The sequence below is a fragment of the Sycon ciliatum genome, chromosome 5 (assembly GCF_964019385.1).
Source record: "Sycon ciliatum chromosome 5, ocSycCili1.1, whole genome shotgun sequence".
NCBI classification, from domain to species: Eukaryota; Metazoa; Porifera; class Calcarea; order Leucosolenida; family Sycettidae; genus Sycon; species Sycon ciliatum.
The window spans coordinates 37,461,236-37,487,753 of NC_088647.1; the positions used below are offsets into that span (position 1 = coordinate 37,461,236).

At 48.3% G+C, this 26,518-nt stretch overlaps 2 protein-coding genes across 5 annotated transcripts in view; both read right to left on the minus strand.

Moving 5' to 3' along the window:
• Nucleotides 1-26,518, minus strand: part of LOC135818586 (uncharacterized) — a 124,616-nt gene that overhangs the window by 44,863 nt on the left and 53,235 nt on the right. Inside the window, exon 3 of one of the 2 annotated variants that reach the window (XM_065331978.1) lies at nt 3,018-4,916. In XM_065331978.1, the coding sequence (XP_065188050.1) occupies nt 3,018-4,916 (1,899 nt within the window). Of the gene's footprint in view, nt 1-1,378; nt 4,917-26,518 lie in introns of both variants that reach the window. The other variant, XM_065331977.1, reaches the window with a different exon arrangement.
• LOC135818587 (uncharacterized protein K02A2.6-like) lies at nt 5,039-15,073 on the minus strand. 3 transcript variants are annotated; one of them, XM_065331981.1, is made up of 4 exons: nt 7,393-15,073; nt 6,945-7,068; nt 6,567-6,657; nt 5,998-6,136 (listed from the first exon to the last, which is right to left on the minus strand). In XM_065331981.1, exons 1-3 carry the CDS (start codon nt 9,676-9,678, stop codon nt 6,599-6,601), a joined length of 2,469 nt encoding a protein of 822 aa, XP_065188053.1. In that variant the 5' UTR covers nt 9,679-15,073; the 3' UTR covers nt 5,998-6,136; nt 6,567-6,598. The 3 variants fall into 3 exon arrangements, with proteins under 3 accessions (XP_065188051.1, XP_065188053.1, XP_065188052.1); XM_065331980.1 differs by having other exon boundaries at nt 6,567-6,660; XM_065331979.1 differs by having other exon boundaries at nt 5,039-6,136; nt 6,567-7,068.

Here is a 26,518-nt window from a genome sequence, read left to right on the forward strand (position 1 = left end):
GCAGGATTACTTAGCCCTCAGTGGCTTGGCTGTTGACCTCCCCAGCCGCTCATGTCAATGGCCCACGGTGGGCAGCTGCAGGCTAGCCCTCGGTGGCCAAGAACTCACACAACTGCCTGGCATGAGGCGTCACACCACACACATACAATATGATGGTGGGCCATTCGTGCGTCTGCCGCCGGTGGGCGGTGCGAATTACTGACGACCGAATGTGATGATATGACGCAAATATTATCGTCGCTGTCTTGGAACTGGTCTATCATCACATACTATTATATTTAATACATTTAATCAAAATGAAGTCATGGCAACCCCCAAACCTATGTGTTGATTGCTTGTGAGTGTGTGCGCGAGTACGTCGTTGTACGCACAGACGGAGTGTCTGCTATTATGTTTATGTACATGAATGTGTGTGTGTGTGTGTGTGTGTGTGCGTGTGTGTGTGTGTGTGTGTGTGTGTGCGTGCGTGTGTGTGTGTGTGTGTGTGTGTGTGTGTGTGTGCGTGTGTGTGTGTGTGTGTGTGTGTGTGCGTGCGTGCGTGCGTGCGTGTGTGTGTGTGTGCGTGTGACCTGACTTGCGTGTGTACCCGTGGGCCTGGGTTAAAAGCTAAAACTGCATTTTGACACATGAAGAAATCAAGTGCAAAGGAACGCTCCTTCACATCCCGACAATTGAAGAGCTTGAAGAAGACACGTCTTTCGATATGACACCATAACACTAACAGGATGTCTGTACAATTTTGCCAGCTTGTAAATCGTGCATGTTACTGAACAATCAGCTCATGCGATAACATTGCACGACACTGACCGACGCTACTGGCATTCTACAACTAACTGGCTAAAGCGCGATGCACAATATCACTTATGCGACGCGATGAGCGACGAGCAATGCGATCGAAATGTTTTTCTGCAAAATTTTGAATCGCACCTCCGTTGCAGGTCTCATCGCGGAAAGTTGAGCCTAGTTCAACTTCTGCGACAAGCGACGAGCGATGCGCATCACTTTCTACACGGCGGGCGCACATGACAGCTCGCGTACAGTTTTGGACTGTGCATGCCCTGCAACGATGTGCCGTGCATTGTGCATCGAAGACTCTTCGTGCGATTCGAAAAAAGACTTTCACTCGACGCTCATCGCATCGCAGAATTGATATTGTGCATCGCGCTTTACTGCTCCCTGATACAGACCAGCTGAGGTGGACCGGAAAGTTTGCTGCAGACTTTATGGTACTGGTCAAGTACACACATCTGTAGATGGAGAGTCTGGCTAGGGTGACTAGTGTAGTGTCTGTCTGATCATCATTATTCATCAACAAACAGGTGTACCCGTATTTCATACACTGATCAGCACTGTACATCTACTACTGTACAACACATACCTGGGAATATGCTGATGTTGTGTAACGTCTTCCTGCAATCAATCCGAGATGAACTCCAGGACAGTAGAGTTGTTATACCGTAGCATGGAATTGTACAATGGCCGTCGAAGTTTGTCCATAGAGCATGGGTTCCCGTACAAGTGTACACCCTCCATCCTCATGATGCCTGGTGACTGCAGCATGGCTTGAATGCTATCATCGGTGATCTTGCAGTACTCGAGGCTGATCAATCTCAAGCTTGTGTTCTTCCTCATCATATCCACCAGGGCATACACTGTGGCACCACCAATCTTATTGCTCGCCATAGACATCCATTCAATACGTGTATGGTGATGGAGAGAGTGCAGGATACTTCCACCAACTTCATCACTCATGCCCGTCCGGCAAAATGAAATGAAGCGCAGCCGTTGGAATGTAGAGAGAAGCTGGCATAGCAGTCTGCAATCAGCATGACTGGGCTGTATGTCATGAAACACTGGGTTGTCCTGTAGATTCAATGCACTGACATGTGATTGTGGTGATGTCACTGCTTGTAGTACACTCACAACACCAGACAGCTGTATCCTATTGCTGCCCAGACGAAGGTATTTCAGCACTGTGTTGTCTGCAAGGCCAGATGTTGCCAGAGCAGTTGCTCCAGCATCGGTAATGTTACAGGTTGCTATGTCCAGTTGGTCTAGGTCAGTGTTGGTTGCAAGGTACTGACCAAGTGATGACATCATGGAGTCATCGACCTTGCCTTGTAGGTTATCACCATGTACACTGACCAGATGATCAATTGACTGAGTGCATACTGAAGTACCAGTAGCATAGCGGCTGCCAATGTCGATTACGTCACCACCACATTGATTAGACGTAGCTACTTCCTGTAGAAGACGGATTGTTACACCGCTGCCGCTCAGATAAACCCTGCATGGTGGTAGTGTTGTGCTGACACTCCCAGTGTGCTCACGACCGCGACGAGCTTGCAGAAAGTCAACAACACTAGCGGCTAGCTCATCAGTCAGTCTGGTGTTCTCGAAGTGAAGATGCTGTATGGTATCATGAGAATGGAGACTGGATAGTACACATGACACGTCACTGTTGGAGAGTGAGTTGTCATTCAGCCATAGACTGGCAAGGCGTGGTAACTTTGTGACCAGTGTTGCCAGGTCAGATCCACATCCACTATCCAGTCTGCACCATGCCAGTGATAGATCTGTGAGATGATCACACGGAGCCAAGTTGCTCGCAAATGCTGCCAGACCATCATTGCCAAGTTTAGTTTTGAGTGCAGTCAGGTACGTTAGACTTGGGTGTTTTACACATCCAGCAAGTGCTGCTCCATCTGCAGATCCACTGGTCAACTTTGTGCCGCTTATATCAAGAATCTGGAGGGTACGCCGTGTTGATCTAGACAGTGTGCTTGATATGCTTGCCAATGGTGCTGCAGTGAGATTGGCACCAAACAAAGTCACCTTGACGCATTTATCCAGTTGATCAGACAGCAAAATGACACTGTCACTTGAAAGATTACAACCGTCGAGATCCAGAGACTTTACATGGTCTACAAGCTCCAAAACAGTATGTAAAGCCATCACATCAACAACTTCAAGGTGGATTCCACTAACATCAATTCCACCACCTGCCAGGAGATTACCTGACATAGCATAGCAGCGATGGATGATTGCGTCTACATCCTGATTGGGGTATCCATTGCGGTTATGTTGGAGTGAAATGTGGCTTTCCATCAAACATCTCATCAGGAACAGAAGCATCTTCCTTTTGCTCTTGACAACTTGATCACTGACGCTATTGTCAGACTGCAGAGCCAACAAAGATGAATGTAGAAGGTCTGGCTTCAGTGCTCCAAAGACAAATTGCCAAAAGACAAGTGTGTTCAAGTCTGTGCCGACAGTGTTGATGCACCTGCGGATGATGTCTACGCACGAGTCAGAAGAAATGATGCATCTCGATGCACACCACTCTTGCAGTGTCAAGTGAGTCAAGGACACAGTCTGAGTGGAACCGACGGCCGACGGATGCATACCAGGGTTGAGCAGTAAGCCGAGATCTTGACAAATGGACTGGTGGAGGGTTGACAGCGTGGATGTAAAAGTAGCCATGCCCCTTTGATATGTTGCAAGACACATCGTGTAGAGATTGTGCAATGCCTTGACTAGCTCCACAGCATGGTGATCACACTCCTCATCATTGTTGCTTGTCTCCTTCACATAGCGCTCCAAATGATGTTCTATTACCACGGGGATACTGACAAGATCACCACAACTGAAGTGCCGGCCACCACTGCAGTGACTGATGACGTCATGTGCAAGCCGTACTTGACCAAACTTCTTTCCTCGTCGCTTTTCCAGCTTTGCGACTGAGGAGCGTAAGTAGTGGTCGTAGAAAAGTGTCACACTGGAGGGTAGAGAGTTGTTGATGGAATATTGCTGAACGAGCAGAGCACATAGGAGTGGAGATTGTCGAATGGCTTCCTTCAGCAGACAGTTGTTCCGTTGGGAAAGCTCTTCCATACACTTCTTGGCAACTTCCTCTCCGAGCTGTCGTGAGCAGTACGCAAAGAGCTGGTCTGCTGAGAAGCCGAGAAGTCGGAAACGTAAGCGGAAATGCGGTATGTGTTGATACGCTTCATCACACGGTCGGCTAGTTGCGACTACAATAGCATCAGGTAGTAGTGAATGGTTACTGCTGCTGCTCCTCAATATTACAGCTTGGGCTGCTGATCCGGTACCAAATCCATCACTACCAAGTTCGTCAATCCCATCAATAACGATCAATACCTGGTCGGATTGCTCAGAGAGGTAGTTGAGCAGTATAGATTGCTCCTGTGTACTGATGCGCAACTGGTCCAAACCAAGAAATACACACCAATCAGTTGACTGTGTACGTTGAAAATCACGGCACGGCACGTAGAAAATGAATTCAATCTTTGCCAGATTCCCAGTTGTTGTCTCCATGATGTCGGCGATGACTCGTTTGCTTAGAGTTGTCTTTCCTTGCCCAGCGTTCCCAATTACAATGCAACTTTCCAGAATGTCTTCGTCAACTGTGTCATCACCACCACCAACACCAACACCACTTTTGCCAGCGCTAGTTACACCTTCATAATAATGGGGATCAGACAAGAGCTGCTTAGCGCTGGACAGAACAAACTGCCTTCCTCCTTCCACTTTGTCACTCTTATCTTGTCTAGCTCCTGGGATAGCAACGCCTGGTGTACGGTCAGATATTGGCTGTCTTCCAGTGACACGGCGAGTTGAAGCTTGTTGCGCACGATACGTCAGCTGCAGAGCATCTTTCTCCGTCAGAGCCTGCATGGGCACGAAGCAATCCTTGACATCGCCGGACAAGCAAGTTAGATCTGAATGATCAGCGGTGGTCTTGCACAGATGTGTATTCACTCTGTGTAGATGTTGTTTAAGACGTTGAATGTGCCCACCATTGTCTGCTCCATCATCATTCACTGCCAGTGTATGACATGTCACTGTGCCATCGTTAGCTGTGTTGCTGGCTGCACGCATAGTAGCAACATGAACTGTGGTGAAACACAGGACAGGAAAGAGGAAAAAGAACAAATTGTTTGATGGTATATCATTGTACAGATGTACTGTGATGATATGTGTTGTAATTCAACGTTCTGCACACGATAGGAACTAAGGCACTCACAAAACACAACGGGTAATAGGTTTATCCATTACTTTACCATAGTATAGTAGAAGACTGGAGAGTCCTTAGACTCGAGCGGAATGAATGAAAATGATAGCAAGCTCAGGTTATATGCGCTCCAAGCGTTTGGTGCAACCGGATGCAAAGTTAGCGTACAGCGCATGCGGACTTTAGATCTCTAGATGTACGCTACAGAGTGGCGTGCAGTTTTAGAGCAGCGAGCACAATTTTATTCTAGAGATGTACACAGAGCGCATGCGTCAAATTCAGTTTGGGAAAGGTTGCGTGTGAGCAACATGCAAATAAATTATGGGCGAAGACTTTGTAAACAACAGCCTTCGCTTGCAGCAGGAAGATAACTAATGTTTGTAAACATGAAGTATTATCATACCTTGCAAGAAAGGTGTCTCGGAGTGACCTAGACCTGGAGAAGTCAGGTACGTGATTTATGTATTTGCACAACATATTACTATCGTGAATATTTGAAGTATGCTCGAGAATTATTGAAATGTCTAACTATAACATTCCCTTCCCCTTCACAAAATGAAGCCTGAAAGTAAAGACGAAATCTATAAACATGAGCCGGAAACCCCGTCCAGTTACTTGCCGAAAGACGGGTTCTCAATTAAGCGCTCTGGTGGTCTAGAGATCCGAGTAGAACGTCGCAAAGAGACTGCTGGACTGGGTGTGTCTGGTTCAGAATCTATTGCTGTGCTTGCATCTGCAGACTCATTGTAGGTAACAGTACTAGAAGCGGGAAACGTAGCAGCTGTAACAGTAGGAGCGTTCTCAGAGCTATCCTCTGGAGTAATCAAATTATCAGGTATGGAGGGCAATGGACACTTACGAGCCGAATCAGCACTGTCGGATGTATCACCGGCGGGATCTCGTAACCGTAAATGCTCAATATGGACATGACGGATGGTGGTACCACTCTCAACAGAGTAGGTCAGTGGTCCCAGTCTGGCTGCAATAACCGCTGGTGTCCATTTGTCATGGCGAACATCCTTGACCCAGACGCTGTCACCTGGCAGGAAAGCTCGCATAGCTGGCGCAGAGTCTTGCTTGGCCTGCATGTGCGTTGCAAAACTAGGATAGAGAAATGAGAAACGTGTGACGGGGACGAACTTCATAATTATGCTAGCTGGTGACGCGTGAGAGACAGAATGTGGTGTGTTTCTATACGAAAACAGGAATTGCGAAACAGCATCTTGAGGAGAATCATCTGATTTTGCAAGATGTTTCTTAAGTTCTTGTACTAGACGCTCCACCTGTCCATTGCTAGCAGGATGGTACGGAGGGGTTCTTTTATGCCGAATACCATTTTTCTGACAAAAGGTGGCAAATTCCATGGACGTAAACTGCGGACCATTGTCCGATACTAACATCAGCGGGATTCCGCAATAGCTAATGAACCGTTTCAAGCATGATAATGTCCGCTCAGTAGTAGTAGATTTGCCCATAACAAATACATCTGCCCACTTGGAGTACGCATCAATTATTAACAAGTAGTGCTGACCTTTGTATTCAGCGAAATCAAGATGAACCCTCTCAAATGGCCGGTTCGGGTAGACCCAGTGGTGAATGGGTGCCTTCGTTGGTGCTCGAGCCTGCTGTTGGCATAGACGACAATTCGCAGCAAGTTCAACTATGTCTTGGTCTAAGTGAGGCCACCAGAAGAAGGATCTAGCCACAGCTTTCATGCGAGATACGCCAAGATGATCAACATGCAACTCATGCAACAGACTGGAACGAAATACCAAGGGAATCACAACCCGCAAACCCCAGGTGATACATCCCTGCTCAACAGATAGCTGGTCTCGAATACGATAGTACGAGGAAAGACTGTCTGGGACACTGCTAGGCCAGCCATGTGTGATGTGGTGCATGACCTTACGTAGAGTGGGGTCAGCTGAAGTTGCCTTGCTAACATCGGTAGCGGATAATGGCAGATCATGACAAGGATCAACATTGACAGACTTAATGTAATCCGTGAGCTGTTGTTCCTGAAGCACAGAAAGCTGAACGGGCAAACGCGATAGACAGTCAGCAACAACATTATCAGTACCATTGATATGCTGAATGGAATATTGATACTCGGACAAAATAACAGCCCAACGTTGTAGACGTGCTGTAGTGACAGACGGAAGTTGATCATGTTCACCAAAGATCTTCAATAACGGTTTGTGATCGGTGCGAAGGGTGAAGTGTCGTCCACACAGATACTGTTTAAGACGCTTCACGGCAAATACAATGGCAAGAGCTTCTCTCTCAATTTGCGCATAATTTCTTTCAGCAGCAGCCAAAGAACGAGATACATAAGTAACAGGACGCAAATAACCTACTTTGTCTGGTTGTAGTAGGCAGGCACCGATTCCCGTGGGAGACGCGTCGCACTCCAAGATGAGTGGTTTCTTGGGATCATAGTGAGCCAGTACGTTTGACGATGCTAAGATCTCCTTGCACTGGATGAACACATGTTGACACTCGGGAGTCCAGTTCCATTCTGTACCCTTCTGAAGAAGACGGTTCAAGGGATACAACAACTGCGAAGCATTAGGGATAAATCGACCATAAAAGTTGACCAGCCCCAAGAAGGAGTGTAGTTCTGACGAGTTAGTGGGCTGTGGTGCTTTGGCTATAGCAGATACTTTGCTAGGATCAGCATGCAGCCCCTTGCTTGATACAATGAAGCCTAGATACTTGACACTCTCCTGGTTCAGCTCACACTTCGCTTTCTTCAGCTGTAATCCTGCCTTCTCAAATCTGTCTAGAACTTGACGCAACCGGGTATCATGCTCTGCTTGGTTGGTTCCCGTGATTAAGATGTCATCAAAGTACACGATGACCCCATCGATGCCAGCTAAGATCTGCTCTATAGTCTTTTGCCAGATTGATGGTGCTGAGGAAACGCCAAAGGGCAATCTCGTGAAAGCAAATAACCCTCGATGGGTTGCAATGACGCACAGTTTCTGACTGTCTTCGGACAATGGCAACTGAGTGTATGCTTGGCTGAGATCAACTTTTGAGAAAACAGAGGCCCCTGCAATGCTGGACAATAAATCACTGGGATTTGGAATAGGGTGTATGTTGCTTTCAATATGCTGGTTGATGGTGACTTTAAAGTCTGCACAGAGTCGTATAGAACCATCGGCTTTCTTCACAACAACAATAGGAGAAGCCCACTCTGAAGATTCTACCGGAACTAGAACACCCTCCTTAATCAAACGATCTAATTCAACATCAACTTGCGGTTTCATGGCGTATGGCAACGGTCGAGCTGAGTAACACTTGGGAATTGCCCCGCTGGCAATGTGGATCACCGCCTCCGAGTCATGGATCTTGCCCAGACCACCTTCAAAAACGCTTGGGAACTCGTCTAATACAGACTCAGAATCAGACGTACGTGGAGCAGAAGAGACAGAACAGATGGTATGCCAATCCAAACGTATGTTAGACAACCAATTGCGGCCGAACAACGGGGTGGTGCCCTCTTTGACCACAAGAATCTTCTCCTGGACATGTTGCGACTGGTACTGTACATCGACACAGGCCTCCCCCACAACAGTTAAAGGTGCCCCCGAGAAAGTACAGAGTGCAGTCTTGGTGGCATTCAGTTTGACATCTCCCCACAACTGTTTCCAAAGAGCTTCAGGAATGATCGATAACTGTGCCCCTGTGTCAAGTTCCATGTTGAGGGGTTTCCCGTTTACATGTACATCAACTCGGAATTTGCCAGTGTGACTGTGCTGGGACCCAATATTGGCAATCATGAAATCTGAGCTTAGAGCTTCATCACATTGGTCAGGCAGTGAGACATGGTGAGTACCAGCATCCCTAGGTTGGGCATGCGATGATCTACTTGCATTACTACTACTAGTACCACCTTGAGATCTACAACAAACAGCATAGTGTCCAACCTTACTACACGTGTTGCATCGGCGGCGGCGTGCTGGGCAATCGTCAGCTGACGACGCGTGACCCACCCTGTTGCATCGCGTACATGGGGAGCGCGTTGACGATGTCGTAGAGCGTACGGCGTCGACGCTGCTCGGGCTGGCACTGACGCTTGACGCTGCCGTAGCCATAGATCTTACTTGAATGCCTGACGATTCTCGCACGCGAAACTTTTCCAGCAGCACCTGTAGGGTAAGGTTACTCTTGGACAGAAGAGAGCGTTGCAGATCGACGTCAATACAAGTGGCAATCATCTGATCACGAATGTGCTCGTCATCTGCAGCAAATGCACAAAGTTTGGCCTGCGTACGGAGTCTGGTGCAGAATTGCGTGGCATTCTCTCCTACATTGGGTGACATCTGTCTGAAAACGTGCCGCTCAAAAGTTGGATTGACTGTGTATGCGAAATGCTCATCAAGCATTCTTACCGCTTGTTTGAAAGCGTTGTCATCCCCTGGTCTATCTGCCTGCGCAACCGGGTCTTCGAGATCTTCAAAGATCTCCTGAATCTGTAGGCCAGCCTTGTGCAACAGCATGCTGCGCTGGCGATCTGGGTCGGTGATGTCCTTGGCTTCGATGAAGTACTGGAAAGCCCGCCGCCATTTCTTCCAACGCTGTTGGACCTCACTTGCGTGCCCACTGATAAGGAACTGGTCGATGGAGTCCTTGGACATGGTTCGGAAATTTCGTCGCCAATGTTGTAATTCAACGTTCTGCACACGATAGGAACTAAGGCACTCACAAAACACAACGGGTAATAGGTTTATCCATTACTTTACCATAGTATAGTAGAAGACTGGAGAGTCCTTAGACTCGAGCGGAATGAATGAAAATGATAGCAAGCTCAGGTTATATGCGCTCCAAGCGTTTGGTGCAACCGGATGCAAAGTTAGCGTACAGCGCATGCGGACTTTAGATCTCTAGATGTACGCTACAGAGTGGCGTGCAGTTTTAGAGCAGCGAGCACAATTTTATTCTAGAGATGTACACAGAGCGCATGCGTCAAATTCAGTTTGGGAAAGGTTGCGTGTGAGCAACATGCAAATAAATTATGGGCGAAGACTTTGTAAACAACAGCCTTCGCTTGCAGCAGGAAGATAACTAATGTTTGTAAACATGAAGTATTATCATACCTTGCAAGAAAGGTGTCTCGGAGTGACCTAGACCTGGAGAAGTCAGGTACGTGATTTATGTATTTGCACAACATATTACTATCGTGAATATTTGAAGTATGCTCGAGAATTATTGAAATGTCTAACTATAACAATATGTTGACAAGTATATTCCTAAATGTAGATAGTGTGTGTGTGTGTGTGTGTGTGTGTGTGTCTGTGTGTGTGTCTGTGTGTGTGTGTGTGTGTGTGTGTCCTTGTACTCGTGGGGGACGGTTTGCCTTTTTCGAGCTCCAGTTATCTCTGGTCAAAACCTTTCAGTATACTCTCTCCAAGCCGGAGGCCAGCAAAGCGCTTTCGACGAGGGGACCGAAACAGCTAAATGACGGGACGGCGTTTGATGCCGTCACCTTTGACTGCACCCTTCATCGCCACTCGCGGAGGTTTGACAAGCCCCCGAGTGGATTCCATCACGCGCCATGAAATTTGTTGAAGAGAGGAGAGAGAGAAGGAGATGCCATCTGTTGCGCTTTGGATGCTGGAATGTCAGGTCCCTGGTGGAGCGAGACGGAGCCATTGAGACGGCAAGCGTTTCTGGCCGAGTAGTTGAAAACAAAAAAATAAATCGGGGTGTGGCGGAACTACGGAGGTTTGATATCGCCGCAGCAGGGCTGCAGGAGACTCACTGGTTTGGACAGGAGAGCTACGTCGTGGATGGTTTCACTATCCTCAGCTCTGGCCGTCCATCTCCTGGCACAGTCGACTCTCGCCGCCGAGGAGAAGGAGTCGCAATTGTTTTGGATCGTTGCGCTGCGAGCGCGTGGAGAGCTGGTGGCTGCGTCTGGAAGGCGGTGAGTTCTCGCGTTGTATCTGCCCGCCTGCAGTTCGCCCTCGTTGATGGGTCAGCTAAGAGTTTCACTCTGGTTTGTGCCTACGACCCGACTTACGCAGCTAGTCGCACCGTGAAAGAAAAATTCTTTGACGATGTCCAAAGTGTCTTGTACGATGTTCCACCATCTGATTGTTGTGTCGTAGTTGGCGATTTCAACGCACGGGTTGGTTCAGGCCAAAGGGGCGATGAGTGGTCCGATGTGCGAGGCACTCACGGGTATAACACCATGAATGCATCAGGAGCTGAGCTACTGTCATTTGCTGCTTCCAATCAACTGTGTATATGCAACACCTGGTTCCCTAAACGGAACATTTTCAAACAGACCTGGCAGCACCGTGGCACGCTGCAGTGGCAATGCATATATTTCATACTTGTGCGGCAAGACGACTGCCATCTATGCACCGACGTGGCCGTCATCCGGAGTGCTGAATGCGGCAGCGACCACCAACTGCTATATATGGCTTTGCAGCTTCCATCGCCGGTGCGGCGCGGGGCGCAGAGCAAGGATAGTGTTCGGCGCCGGTTTGACACTGCACAGCTAAAGGACTGTCGTACGTCTTCCCCTGAAGATCCTACGCCTACCGATATATACCAGGCAGTGATCAAGGAGGAGATCGACCGCAACTGGCTTGAGAATGCCAACATTAGTGAGAAATGGTCCTCTATCAAGTCCACCCTTGACACTGCTGCATCCACAGCCCTTGGAATCACCAAACGGCGTCAGCCGGACTGGTTCCAGGAAGCCCTGCCAAACATCCAACTACTACTGGACACGCGGAATTCGGCCTACGAGGATTGGCTTTGCCGGGGCCAGCAGCGAGACACTCCGTTTCATCAGGAGCTTAAGGCAGCCCGCTCGAACGCACGCGCAGCAATCGATATGGCCAGAGTGGACTGGATCAAATCTAAAGCTCAGGCGGCCACCGACGCCCGTTTCAATGGCGCTGTCGTGTGGAAATGCATCCATGACCTCCAGTCTGCTGGGCGCGGCCTTCAACCAGTACGAACAGCAGCGATCGTTGACGAGAACGGAAATATATGCACGTCACCGCGTTGCAGGGACAGCGCTGGGGAAGGCACTTCTCTGGAGTGCTCAACGTCATGAGCACTTGGACACCGAACGCGCTGAATGGTGTCCCTCAACTACCGCTTGCCGAAGACCTTGCTGAACCTCCCACGCTGCGCGAAGTGTGCCGCGCCGTTGCTCGCTTGAAGAATGGCACGGCTGCTGGAGCCTCGGGCGTCTTGCCGAAGATGGTGAAGGCAGGGGGTGAGCCGCTGAACAACAAGCTTGTGGAGCTATTTGGAGATGTGTGGCGTGCCAGCCAAGTGCCGCAGGAGTGAGTAGACGCTACCCTGGTACCAATTCCGAAAAAAAGGGGACCTGACCCGATTCGACAACTGGCGTGGCATCGCGCTGCTCGATGTTGTCGGCAAGGTCCTGGCGTGTCTCATTCAGACGAGACTCCAGGGCCTGGCCAGCAGCTTCCTCCCGGAATCACAATGCGGCTTTCGGCGAGGCAGATCCTGCACGGACATGGTGTTCAGCGTACGTCAGCTGCTCGAGAAGACCATCGAGCATACAGCCAAGGGTTTCTTCGTCTTCATTGACCTGAAGAAGGCCTACGACTCCGTGCCCCGTGAGTGCCTCTGGCAGGTGCTCTCCCGTGCTGGTGTCCCTCCCCCCTGCTTGCAGTCATCCGACCTTTCCACCATGAGATGTATGCAGTATTGCGCGTGAGTGGCACAGGTGTGGGTCTGTTTAGCGTCACCAACGGCTTGCGGCAAGGCTGCACTATGGCTCCTGTCCTCTTCAACATCTTCATGTGGGCAGTAGTCACCAAGTGGCAACAGAGGGTCAGAGGTATTCCTGGCGTTGGTTTCCAGTTCAGCTACCACTATGGTGAGGGTCAACTATATCGCAAGGCACGCCGGGCTGACACTGCTGCCACCGCCCTAGAGGCACAGTTCGTGGACGATTCCTCTCTGTTTGCAACATCGCGTGCTGGTGCTGAGATTGCCTTGGATCTGTTCAACTTGACCGCTTCGGAGTTTGGCCTCACCGTGAGCGCGACCAAAACCAAGTTCTTGGTTGCGGGAGCTGGCGTCACGGCTGCGGACCAGGCGCCCATACAGCTTGCCGGTGTGGACATTGAGTGTGTGCCGGAGTTCAAGTACCTGGGGTGTATAATCCACTGTGGCGGCCAATCTTCGCAGGATATCAGCGCTCGGGTGGCAAGTGCGTCCCGGGCTTGTGGTGCTCTGCAGCAATCAGTTTTCAGGAACAAGAATTTAGATCTTCATATTAAACGCTGTGTGTTTAATGCGTGTGTCCTGTCTCTGCTCCTGCATGGGTCCGAGTGCTGGACGCCGCTGAAGCAGGACCTCCGTCGCATGTCTGTTTTCCAAATGCGATGCGCGCGGTCCATATTGGGTATCACACGCCATCGTTGCTGGGACGACCACATAATTATCACACAACCAGCTGCTTGAGTAGTGGGGTGACTCTGAAACCATCGTCACCAAGGTTCAGCATCGGCGCCTCGAGTGGCTAGGCCATGTCGCCCGCATGGACGACGTGCAATTGCCCAAACAGTTGCTGTTCGGCACCCTGCCATCTCGTCGCCCGGCACATGGCCCACGTCGGCGGTGGAAAGACTGCGCTGTAAAGGACCTCCGCTCACGAGACCTTGAAGCGGACTGGTACAGAGTTGCCTGTGACTCTCGCCCAGACTGGAGGTTGGCTTACACCTGGGATGCCCCGGATCCCCTCGTACCCTCACCGGTGACTTGTTTCACATGCGCCCGGCACTTCGCACGTCAGGGTGACCTCGCTAGGCACAAGTGCACGGCTGAACGGCAGAAGCCGGTTTCGGAGCAGAGAGGTGCACGTCAGTGCCCTCGGTGTCATCGTTGGTTCCGGAGCCGCGGAGGCTTGTGGGTGTGCATCGTTGCTCCGCTTCTACCGCGTGCCCAGTACCGACAGAACCAGCTGCTGTTGTTACCGGTGACACTACCGCTCGGAGGTGCTGCAATGCTCACTGTGACACCTGCAATCGTTGTTTTCGCTCAACCCAGGGACGCAACCGCCATCGCTGTTCAACGCAATGCCACCGTCCAATGGCCAGAGAACGGGACAAGTTCCCGCATATGTGTATCTGCTCTCGCCGGTTCCGACTAGTCTCGCATCTGGAGCGCCATCGGGTGGCGTGCTCTTTCGCTCTCTCTGCTGCCCCTCCGGGGCCCACGTGACCCTAGTGGTAGTGGCTCTACAGGACAGGACAGGACAGGACAGGTGTGTGTGTGTGTGTGTGTGTGTGTATGTGTGTGTGTGTGTGTGTGTGTGTGTGTGTGTGTGTGTGTGTGTGTGTGTGTGTGTGTGCGTGTGTGTGTGTGTGTGTGTGTGTGTGTGTGCGTGTGTGTGTGAACCACTGATTGTACTCTTTACAGAAGAACTGGACTGAATGGCGTCAACAAAAGAAACAAATAAGTGAGTAATCTCGATTGACGCTGTGTACAGCTTTGTTGTAAAATAATTTCAAAGTTTGCCAGTATCACTCGTCGATATTCCACAGCTGCATTTCACAATGTCCAACACAATAAACAGGGCAGGGTTTTCTTGAAAAACTGTTCTCCATGTTCTGTGTGGAGCGTTGTTGTGCTCAGGCATGCACTGCCGAAAATGTAGCAAAGCTGCTAGATTCTCGTTTGGTGGGAGGTGCGAAAATGCATCTAGGATTCTCGTTATAGATGCAGGTTGAAATTTTTTCGTGAGCATCTTATTAATATTTGTATTGCGTTTCGGCATGTGGGTCTCTTCAGTTCACCTGGGTGGGCGAGCGTCCGATCTTGGTGAACCACGGTCTGCCTGGTGGGCTGGAGGGATCATGCTCTTATTTGAATCGGTTTGCCTTGCGGGTGTTGTGGGTTCTGGGTGTTGCTGGTTGTCACATGTGCGTCACAATAAGTGCCTGACGGTTTTGGTTTTTTGTTTTGCAAGCGGATGTACTATATGTTTTCCGGTGTTTTTATGGTGTTATCCCTGTGGTTGTCAGGGTGGATACCTGTGGCTATTCAGGGCAGCGTCGTGTGATTTTTTCTTTAATGTCTTTTTGCGTATTGGTAACCGATTTGTTTGCGTGGTATCTGGTGTCCTCAATGATTAATTGGTCCTGTTTCAGTCGATGTGTTCTTCCTTGCTGTTCTTCCATTCCTTCGTGTGGTTTTCTTTTCTGATTTTTGGCGATGGATGAGATGTTTGTGTCAATTTTTGGGCTTCAATTGTTTTGCTTTCATCCTCAGGAGAGGATCTCTTTTTTCGGTGGGGGATAGAGTTGTACATGCTGCTGAATCGTGGTACACGCTGCTGAATCGTGGTACACGCTGCTGAATCGTGGTACACGCTGCTGCGCTATTGCAACAGGTGTGTACTCACATGCATAAAGCCTAGTTCACATTCGACGGAACGCTGACGGTCGGGACGTAAGGCCTGTCGGGAAGGCTGGGGTGAGCTGTAAAATCTTGTATGATTCGTACGATACGACATACTGCAGTCGTTGCGTCGTTCAGCAGCGAACGACGCCAATCATAAGGCACGGCCCATGACAGGGTGACCTTTGGCCCTATTTTCTTGTTTTTCGGTATTTCTTTTCAATTATTTCTCCTTGAATGAAGCGGAATCAAGTTCACAATACCAGTTTTTCATGAACACCAAAAAAAGTAGCATCGAAAGGTGTGCTATTCCAATTAAAGCTCCAGAGAATGATAAAACAGTCCGTCTGTCACGCTCCTGAACTATCCCTAAATGCCATAAGTGACACCAGACCGTATCTTGCTAAAATTCAACTCAAGTCGTGTTAGCCATTCTGCGAGTTATCATGGGAAGCACAGTGTTCGAAATGCTTAAAATTTCCCAAGTACGAATCGGGAATAGTCGGCGCACAACGCCGTCTCCTGTTCACACTCAAAATGCAGCTGTTTTGTACACTTGCATCCCCGTCTACGCCCGTCTACGGTATGAAAAGTTGGATCGATCCAACTCTTCCCGTCGCTTCCCGATCTGTACGGCAGTACGGCTGCGTTCCCGTTCCTGGTGTTCACATTGGACGCCGTCAGACTGTCCCATCGCTTCCCGTCGATCCTTACGTCACGTCCCGTCGTGCCCCGTCGAATGTGAACTAGGCTTTATAGTCACCCACTCTGTACACACTTTTCACACTGGTCCGCAATGGGACCGCATTGTATTGCTTACCCGTGCACCTTTTGTGCTGATGAGCGCACCACTTTTGCCCTGATGAGTGCACCACTTTCCTGGATATTATTCACTTGTCAGTTGTCATACGTCAGTTGTCCAGTCTTCTCCTGAGAGAAAGAACAAAGTATTCTCTTCAAATAAACAGCTTGCCTTCTGTTGTGTATCGCGGCCGCAAGAGGGGTATAATTCACTTTTAGCTAGACGACACTTTGGTGTATTGAGTTGTATTCTGCTGGTAAGGTACAAAATTAAAATTTCCCTTGACAGCAGAAGTTTGGTTGATGGCAATGTATAAATTGGGCATGTTCAGCTTGTAATGATACATCCACAACCCTGAAACCCTCCCCATTCTAGACATATCAATTACCTGTCTCGTAAGAGGATGTCTTGGCCGTTGGTCGCTGGTCAACGGGCAACAGGAGAAGCATTTCTTGGTACTTTTCATTGTACAATGGACCCAAGTCATGGATTGCATTGCAGAGCAGTTTATAAGCAAATGTGCCTCCAGGACGAATAAGACTGATGATGTGAGAATTATGCTTTTCCTTTCCTTCGTATTTCTCCAGACGCAGCAATGTCTCAATTTCCGTTATACTTATGAACACGCATTTGCCCTGCACAGCATGTCGAAACCTCGTTGTATCAATTTCACAGATCCACGGTAAGATATTAGCAATGAACTTGGGATCACCAAATGGTTCATCTAAAGAATACGAAAAGACACAAACCAAATATACAGGAATGTCGAACTAATCGAAACAGCATTGACAGATAATCATTAGTAATTTTGAGACAGTTTCCTGGACAACCAATCACCATGACAACTGGGTCATGTTTGGACACATCAACATCATGTACAGTAAGATCGGGCGCCGAAGAACACCCAGGCTGGAAAACCGGCAAAAATTAAGAACAGTCCAGGCTAGAATTATCAGATTTAAGAACACTTTTAAAATTTACAAAATTGTACATGTATGGGAGGTGAGTACATGTCATGTACACGTGTAAACCGTAACTGCTACATGTACAGTCATTCCCATTTACGACACCCACTACTGGCACTAGTTTAGAAGTACTACATTGCACTACATGTACATGACATGTACATGACAAACGTCATGACGTCACTCGACTCGCCGTGCGCGTGTGAATAAGAACGGTCTGGCTAGAATCAAAAATTTAAGAACTTTCCTAGGCTGCACTCGAGCCCCTGCGTTCTTCGGCGCCCGATCTTACTGTAGCCTCGTTCACCCCCCCCCCCCCCCCCTCCTCAGCATAATCAAGCTAAACTGATGTGGGGTGACCTCCCCGTAAAACTGTACTTTAAGCAGGCAGAAGGTGTTTTCTTGCAGGTTTACAAAGTGAACCATTTGATGGATTTCTTGTATACGGACGGCTGTGCAGGATGGCAGTCACAATCAGTCAAATGACAAGTCAAGTCGGCAGGAAAACAGCGGCTGAAAGGTTGTAAGCAACAAACATTCCATTAACGGGTTTGGTTCTGTATAGGAGATCTACTTCCTATAGCAAGTCTGTTGTCTATAGGAGTTTTGTTTCTTGTTTGCTCTTGTAATCACAAGTAACCAAAGGCTTGTTGCTAAGATACTGCACATTCAATTATGGTGGACTGCTGGTCTGACTTACTGTTAGACATTTTGAAGTAATTTCAAAACGATGATAAACTGGTTATTGTAGCACGGTTCATACACTCTTCACTGCAGTCATGGTCTGTGTAGTTTTCTGCAACCACACACAGACACACAGACATACACACACACACACACACACACACACACACACACACACACACACACACACACACACACACACACACACACACACACACACACACACACACACACACACACACACACACACACTACTACTACTACTATGTACAACTGCCACAAAATGGCCACGTCGCTCCCAGAAGCGGGAGACAACAGCGAGAAAGGAAAAAGAAACAAGGAGAATAATTGAGGTGAGAGGGGACCGTTCTACACATAGCTAGTGTTTCTGTCTTCGGTGGCGGGTGAGGTCCTGCGGGCGGGAGAATCGTTCGTTACATAGGCTGCATTGAATGGGCAGATTAGTCCTCTGGTCCTTTCGCAGTCGTTTGCCTCGAGTACAATTATGGCGGTTAAAACCAGCCTGACTCTTCATGCAGCGATCACAGGTCGAGCAATGGTGCTGGCAGCAGTCCAAATTCAGGCTGCATCTCGTTGAAACTGGTATTTCGTCCGATGTCTGACGCTCCACACAACGATGAACTGCAAAACCGCCAGCGCTTTGAAACCAGCGGTCACACACACACACACACACACACACACACACACACACACACACACACACACACACACACACACACACACAAACACACTCTATCCTTTGACCTTTGAGCTTTTGACGCCCATCGCAGGAGGCGATGATGGCAATGCTACAGCAGAAGCCATAGCAACTTGTGCTGGAATTGCACCATTCAACTGCTTGCAAAGCTGAAGAATTGACCGCCACTATAGCCACTATAGTGCGTTTCAAAAGTCCAGACCTCTGGTTTCAAAAAAACCGTTAGGCCAGCATCTATACCACATAAAATCTGTGTTCACTTTGTGCATAAAATTTTCGAAATTGGGCGTCTGTTATCCAATCGCTTAGAAATTTACATGAGAAAAATTGCGTGAGCTGCCTGAACAATATTCCAAAAGAAATTTCTCAAAAAGCTCCAACCAAATTTGAATTATTCGAAAAAGTCTAGAGGTCTATACTTTTGAAACGCACTATAATTGACCGCCACTAATTTTTAGACTGGTATCCACCACATAACTGATTGAAATGTTGGTTTGCGTTGCGCAAACCGTAGTTAACCAGCACGCCACAGGCCGCGCCCCCCGCAGGGGAATATCCCCGCTAGATGACTTTAGGTGACCTTACACACTCCGTCGTGCCGCCGCAGCCGACTTGCGCAAGCACACACTCTTGCGGAGTTCCGCATTCGAGTCGCACTCGCGTCCGACATCCCGCACGAGCCACATTTCGCCTGGGGGATGCATCCGTAGACGGCTCATCTACTGCTGGCTGGTGTAATTTTTGCCAGTTGTCTGTTCATGACCCCATGGGTCGTCTTTCAAACGCTCTTTCATAGCCGACAGACGGCGTTATTTGTTCCTACCATACTATGTTTCAGATGGACGGCCTTAGACGGCCCAGTCCAATCATTTCACGCGAACTATGTTATACGTCATCATGATCACAATAATCATGTCGTGCTCACGTTCAATATAAGCTTGCGACACCCCACTGGCTCATCTCTTCTGTGGTGTGAGGGTTAAGTGGCTTTTTCTGGCCAGCGAATCCCTATTTTTCATTATTATTATTTTTTTACACACACACACACCACACCACATACTCCGGCATACACTGGCTGTTGGTAACCACCCAGGAGGATGAAAGAAGAGCTAGGAGAGTGAGAAAGAGAAGAAAGATGTGTGCGACCATAATCGTCGGGAATTGAACCCGCAACCTCTCGAGTGGAAATCCACTGCACATACCACTGCACCATATGGGACACACACACACACACACACACACACACACACTTGCTGCTCACTGCCAAAACTGGTCACGTGGGTCTTCCCGGGAGAGGGGAGAGAGACTCAAAAGGAATCTTGGAAAGATGACTCAATTGGCTATTGAACCGCCCAACGGCCGACACCCCTGAAATTCCCAAAACTCTGGGTGGACTTGAAAATGATCCCACTTATGGGCTCACCACACCTCAGTAAGTGGGTGAGGACAAGGTGCAGAAAAAGGATTAACGGCATCAGGGTATCCGTCCCGGGATCCAACTGCAGTTATCCTTGCTCCCAGTGAAGGTAATACTTGCTACTAGTGTGGGTGGCTAAATCAGAGTGGATCTGATACAAGCTTCACTAGCACCATGATTACACCAGAGGTAATCTAGCCAGAAGTAGTCCATGGTTAACAGGTATGTATACTTCAAATAGAAAGTATATGAACCCTGAAGCCAACAAAGGTGGTAGGTACAACATTACACCTTCAAGCCCCCGAGCCCGTTGGCAACAGACCCAACACTATCCGGCATAAGTGTACCCACCAACCGAACTACAGTGCAGGCAACTGAAATCCGACCCCCCGGGCGCCGCGGCGCGTCGCCCAGGGGGTCGGATTTCAGTTGCCTGCACTGTAGCTCACACATACACACACCATTGGACCATTGGACCATTGGACGCCCATCGTCGGAGGCGATGATAGCGATGCTACAGCAGAAGCCATAGCAACTTGTGATGGGATGGCACCATTCAACAACTTGCAAGGCTGAAGAATTGACCGCCACTATTCAGCCTGGTCTACACCACACACACACACGCACACACACACGAATACACAACTGAATATTGAGATAGGCCACTGCTGCTGCTGCTCGTGCTGTTGTTTCTTCAAACCCTTATACCCAGTTTTCAATGAACAAGTTCCCAGGAATACAGAAGCTAGCAATGGTAGTCGTGGCTCTGCAATACAACTCACCGCTATGGAGATGAAAGCAGCTGCTAGGCGTTGAACAGCTGGATTATGTGATTATCAGCCACTCAGCTTGGCTAGTCATCCAGGTCACTCAAAAATACAATAGTTGACAATGCCTCATTCACTGCAGTGATCAGTTCCTTCCTTGCTACGCTGTCGCAACCTTTACATCTGCTGGTACAGTGTGTAAGGTCCACACGTTTGTTGTGGTGTCTGAAAGAAGGAAATTTGAGAATAGAAGTCAGGTTTTAAAGTACTGATAATATTCAGAAGAGAATGTATCATGAATCATGGATGAGCAGCCTATGCTCATTCTTAGTCACTAACTACACTGTAATGGCTTTACATGTGTCTTCACTTAACACTCTACTATACTGATACAGGTTATCAACTTACACACAGTGTATAGTAGTAGACAGGGGCGTATGCAGGATCCGCAATGAGGGGACTGCTCCAACCCTTTCCCAAAGAACCCAATAAAGGACCACTGACATGTACATGTAATGCATGGATGGTTGATATCTTGATTTTTAGTGCGCTATTTACCATGATGTACCAAGTCGAGGGAAAATGTAGGACCTGTTCTGTAGGATGGAGCAACCATGAGGCCTTGAAGTACCCACTTAGCAATCACAAACATATCCCTCACTTTGGAGGACAAACTTTACTTCCTCTGCAAGCTAGATCCAAGAGAACACTAATTTTGCTAGATCATATCATGAAAACATTTTCAATTTGACTACTGCTCTTTTAAGTACTACAGGTGGTCTTCCTCTAATTCCAACCTCAAATTCAACGAAATATGGGTGGTCAGGTACAACGAACTAGTTCATTTTTGATTAATCAAAACACTGGATCGACGCAAGGTCATTGCACATTTATCTTCATCTTCTACGAAGCGGAAAGGTGGTATTTGACCAGAGAGTTGAACGACTCCTTGTTCTTGACCTGCCCGGTACGCGAACCCGTCGAATTTATTTATTTATTTTTCTACGAAGCTCTTAGTGAAGAATTTGTAAGTCACTGCAGCCGTCCTGAAACAAATTCAACGGAGAAGAACAGCACTGACTTCTCAGCGTCATGAAAGCCCGTCGGAGAGCAGAACGGCGTCGTTCTGAAGAAGTCTGAACGGAAGTGGAGCATAGCCATACAATTATTTTTACGATTTCTAGTTGTTGTTCAGTCCCAAACATCGCTGTGCATGAGCTGGCACGGCACGCCAAGCCACTGAGATCCGCGAAGGGAACCAGAAACCTGGAAGAAGTCGTCCTCAATCAAATCTTTGCACTTTGTCTTGCACAGGCTTGAATCAAGTTTCGAGAGAAGGTGGGGTTCTTCAACGCTATTGTGAATCCTGGAGCGGACCAGGGATCGATTTTTGAGTCACTCTTGGCTAGAGAAGGAGAAAAAATGAACTTCGAATTACGATTAGAGCAACTCCATTTCACTTCGAAATAATTGCTCAAGAGGACATAGCCACTGTACTGTAAACAGCTTTTCTGTACGAAGAGTGAGTTCGAATTATCCAGCGGGCGCACTTTTCGTGCTTCGAATTATGCATTCGAACTTGACTCGTGAATTCCCCGAGTTTCGCGAACTTGGCATAAGTAGATTTGGCAACTCTCTCCACGGCGATGCCCGCAAAGGGCAACCCCGCGACTGGCGTCCCTGACAGCCAGTGTTGCCAGTGCACTGGCAATTCCAAGTGTGGAAAAATCTGCTGTTGCCGAGAAGCTGGCAAGCTATGCGAGGATTGCGGGCCTGGGAACAGGGCAAGATGCCGAAATTCGCAAACCATTGCGGCAAGGGCCAGTCCCGTAGGCTTTCGAACCATAGAATACATTCCAGCCGCCGCGTCCCCCACAAACAAGATAGTAGCAGAGGGCTGACACTTTTCTGTTGGCAGAAATCAGAAGCTGTGTCTGAGGTGTTCAATGGCAGGGAGTCGAGGGGACAGCGACCCTTTTAGAAGCCGTCACATTTTTAGGATTCCAAGGGCCCGAAACAACAAATTAGTACACTTTCGTGAACAATTGTTTCGGTCGGTTTGTCGGAACAACTGATCGGAGTGTTTCCGGAAAATCGGAATAAAACAAGTCGAGGCCCTGACGATATGGATAGCCCTCCGTCCTGGCACATTTGATTACATGTAACACGGTTAACTATGATCAACTAGTGACAGCGAGTGAAAGGCAAAAAAATCAGACTAACGGTGGCAAAGTTATGATACTTTTAGTGGCATGGGCCAGGGGCGTAGGAAGCAGATTTACAATGGTCCAGCGGATTGTTAGCTCTTTACAGGTCGCAATTTTTTAATTTTCAACTCCGCCCAGTATGACTACTTCAGAATTGACTTTGTCTTGGAGGTTAGGCATGGGGAAGTTGCCATACAGGGGTGGTGAGCCCGCCTATTGGCACCGGGAATACAGCTCACTCGACTCTGTCTCTACTGAATGAAGAGGGTGATTTTACTTGTAAAAGGATTGATATGAACAAATACTGTGGTATCATGAAAGACTTGAGGTTTTAAAACTGTCTGAATTGGGAGAGCTGATGCTCACTTCCACGTTCAAATTCACTCTTCAGGCACTAGACGTCCAGCAGTTTCTTGTGGACATTCAGGAACATCAGGAGTCATGGGTTTGAGCCTTTCCTGGCCGGTTGTACTGTGTAGGACTTGACCCTCCGCATGGTTGTAAACGAGCTAGTTGCCTTTTTTCTTCTTTTTTTGGCGAAACATCGGCGGCCGCCGGACCTGTTCATATGCCCCTGTGGGTACATCATGAACGTTGGCCTATGTCGAACATTTTGAGGGGGTGCTTGAGCACCCAAAGCACCCCCCCCCCCCCCCCCTGGGTACACCACTGGTATGAACTGAGCCTGTAGAATCTATTTAAAGTCCTGCACAGCTTGATAAGAGTTCAAACTTTTTATCTTGCATAGCACTGTAAAAATACTTCAGTACCTAATCCTTTGATGGAAAATTCTGCATTGCCATACCAACCAATTGTCTCCGGTCTTGCAGTACAACACATCCTTTCCCCTTCAACAACTGTCTCTGGTCTAAACTAGCATCTAGTTACCGCCTGAACACATCTACAGTCTCGATCTCAAGCAAACTGTTTGACTCATGAACTTAGCTGGCAAGCATGCCACACAGTTGACAAACTCACTGTCATAGAGGATGGCTAAGGTAATCGCTAGTTGGTGATCAGTGGAATGGTGTGCTTGCTAACCGTGCCTGTCTTGTGTGTTTGTGCTGTGGTTCAGCAACTGTTGATCCAGGACTGAAACTTACAAGAATTGACAATCAGGCTTCATTCACTGCACGTCAGTTCTTTGCTAGCAATGTTGACAGTTAGCGTCAGACCATAGTACCAGCAGTACTTGCACACGGCCGGCCGTCGCACTGAAATTGGTATCTGAAGAAAGCAAGAAAAATGGAGCAGGAATGTCTTTCAAACAAAGGATCTGCACATTCTAAGCCCCAACCCCCCCCCCCCCCCCCCCCCCCCCAAACACACACCCACATACACACACACACACCCACATACATGAAAGTCCAAATTTTATAACTCCCATTGGCCTGCTCAAGCTTGTAAGTTAGTAGATTCTACAAAACAGTACCTGGAATTAAAGATGAGAAAAGCTGAGCAATGTGATGTGCAGTTGTGCATACTCAGTCTGCTCTCTTGTACGGATAGAGACACATGGCGGACAGGTGACATTCTCCCTCTAATTCTCCTCACACTGACATAGTAATAGAGCAGTACATGTATCTGATTCACGACTGTCCCTATTTTCCTATAACTTACAAACCATGATATACATATACAGAGATCACTCCTATAACCACCGTTGAATTTGAGTGGAAAAGATACTTTAGATTTGGAATTCTGAAGCTGATAACATTATTGCCGGTATATTCTTATAACCACCAACCCTATAGCTGATCTCTGCCTGTACTACAAACACAAGAACTTGCTGGTTTTGACTTGGCTGGTAAAGAATCCCATCTGAGTTGCACTCTCCGGGGGCTATTTACTCTTGCTTATACAGAACTCTATGTCGAGAATTTTTTTGGTATTTCTACCAACAACGGCCCTGAGTCGTACATCAGGGAGTGGTACAAGCCCGGGTTTGTGTGACTCCCTGTCACAGATCTACTCACACCATCAGTACTGTACATTTATATGAGCTGTTTAAAAAATGACTTCAGCTCGATTTTGGTGCGGGAGCGCCTGGAAACTCAAAACCAAGATCGGAAAGTTGAGTGCTTTGGCACCCTCCCGGCGAGCCCCTGGATTTGTTTGGAATGAATCCAGAAACTCTCCTAGAATAAACCAGCATGCATGTTTTAGCAGCGAGACATGAAGCATCTCTGAAACTCACCGTGCTACTGACGCTGGCAGAGGGGCGAAATCAGTCAGCTTTCAAAGTTTCGCTATAAGCCGCGGTGATCAGCTGAAGTGAAGGGTGCGCTAGCTCACACCAGCGTGTGGTGAGTGAGCGATGGCCTGCGCAAGGAACGTTAGCTACACAGAGCACGCCTTCAAAGTTTTCAAACAGTGGCTGGGCTTCTACAAACTGATTCTACAGTGACTTCTAGAATCTAGAAGTCACTGGGTCTGAGCTACTTGTACTGGCCTAGCCTAGCATGCAGCGAAACGAGTTCCTGCATGCTGTGGACTGAAGATGGGCGACTAGTACTCTTACGCTGGCAACTACGCCTATGTTCGATTTTCCCTTCTTGACAAACCGTTGAAACGTTGAATACAAACTAATACTAATACTTGCTCCTTCTCGGTCGGGAGCATCTACTGAGTACTGTACAGCGGACTGGTGGATTACAAGAGCGGACCAAGACAGATAACTAAAAAACTATCTCGGACCAGCTCCAAGGCAAGAGACAAATCGATTGAAGCCCGGGGCGTGTATATCTACATGGTGTACAAAGTCAATGTCACGTAGCCTACTGTCGACTACTCACTCTGTCTTCATCGCTTTTTTCAGTGGCGCGTGATCTCCACCACAGAATCCCCAGCGATCGTCGACAGGAGCTAGGCTTGGTTATTCCTAATCCTAGTGCCACTCATGTCATGTAGCGTAGTCGACCCAGTCGGACCTACCCGTCACCATGGTCACCCGTCCCGCGTTAGCGGCACTAGGATTATGAATAGTGAGGTTTTGCATTCCGAATTTCGGTACAGCGTTCTTCGGTCATTTGTCGAACATCAAAATGTCGAATTTTCGCACCAACGTTTGTTTTGCAAGTCGAAAATGATGTGTTTTCATTTCGTGAGCCCCGGCATCAGCAACGTCCTGTCCCGTGCGCCTTTTCTTGCTGATTCCAACGAACTTTGATCGCCCAAAGAGTCGAGGGCCAAACCTGCCTCCTCAGTCGCCTCAGAAAAACCAACTCCATAGCCAAGTCAAATTTTATGCGTGTCGCCATAGTCTTTTCAGCCACACAGATGACGGTGAGGACACTCCAGGCGAAAGAGAGTCGACAGGCAGTGGAGAGGAGCAATCAGAGGTAGCTGACGATGCTATGTCGCCAAAGACGCCTGCCAAACGATGCCGAGATAAGAAACCTCTTTGAATAAATCACGCGCTAGCGCTCTTCTACAAGAAAATGCATCCGAAAAATATTTTCGGCAAAGTGAGCTTTTTCCGAACAAACACTCCGAATCTTCATGTGCATTTTCGACCTC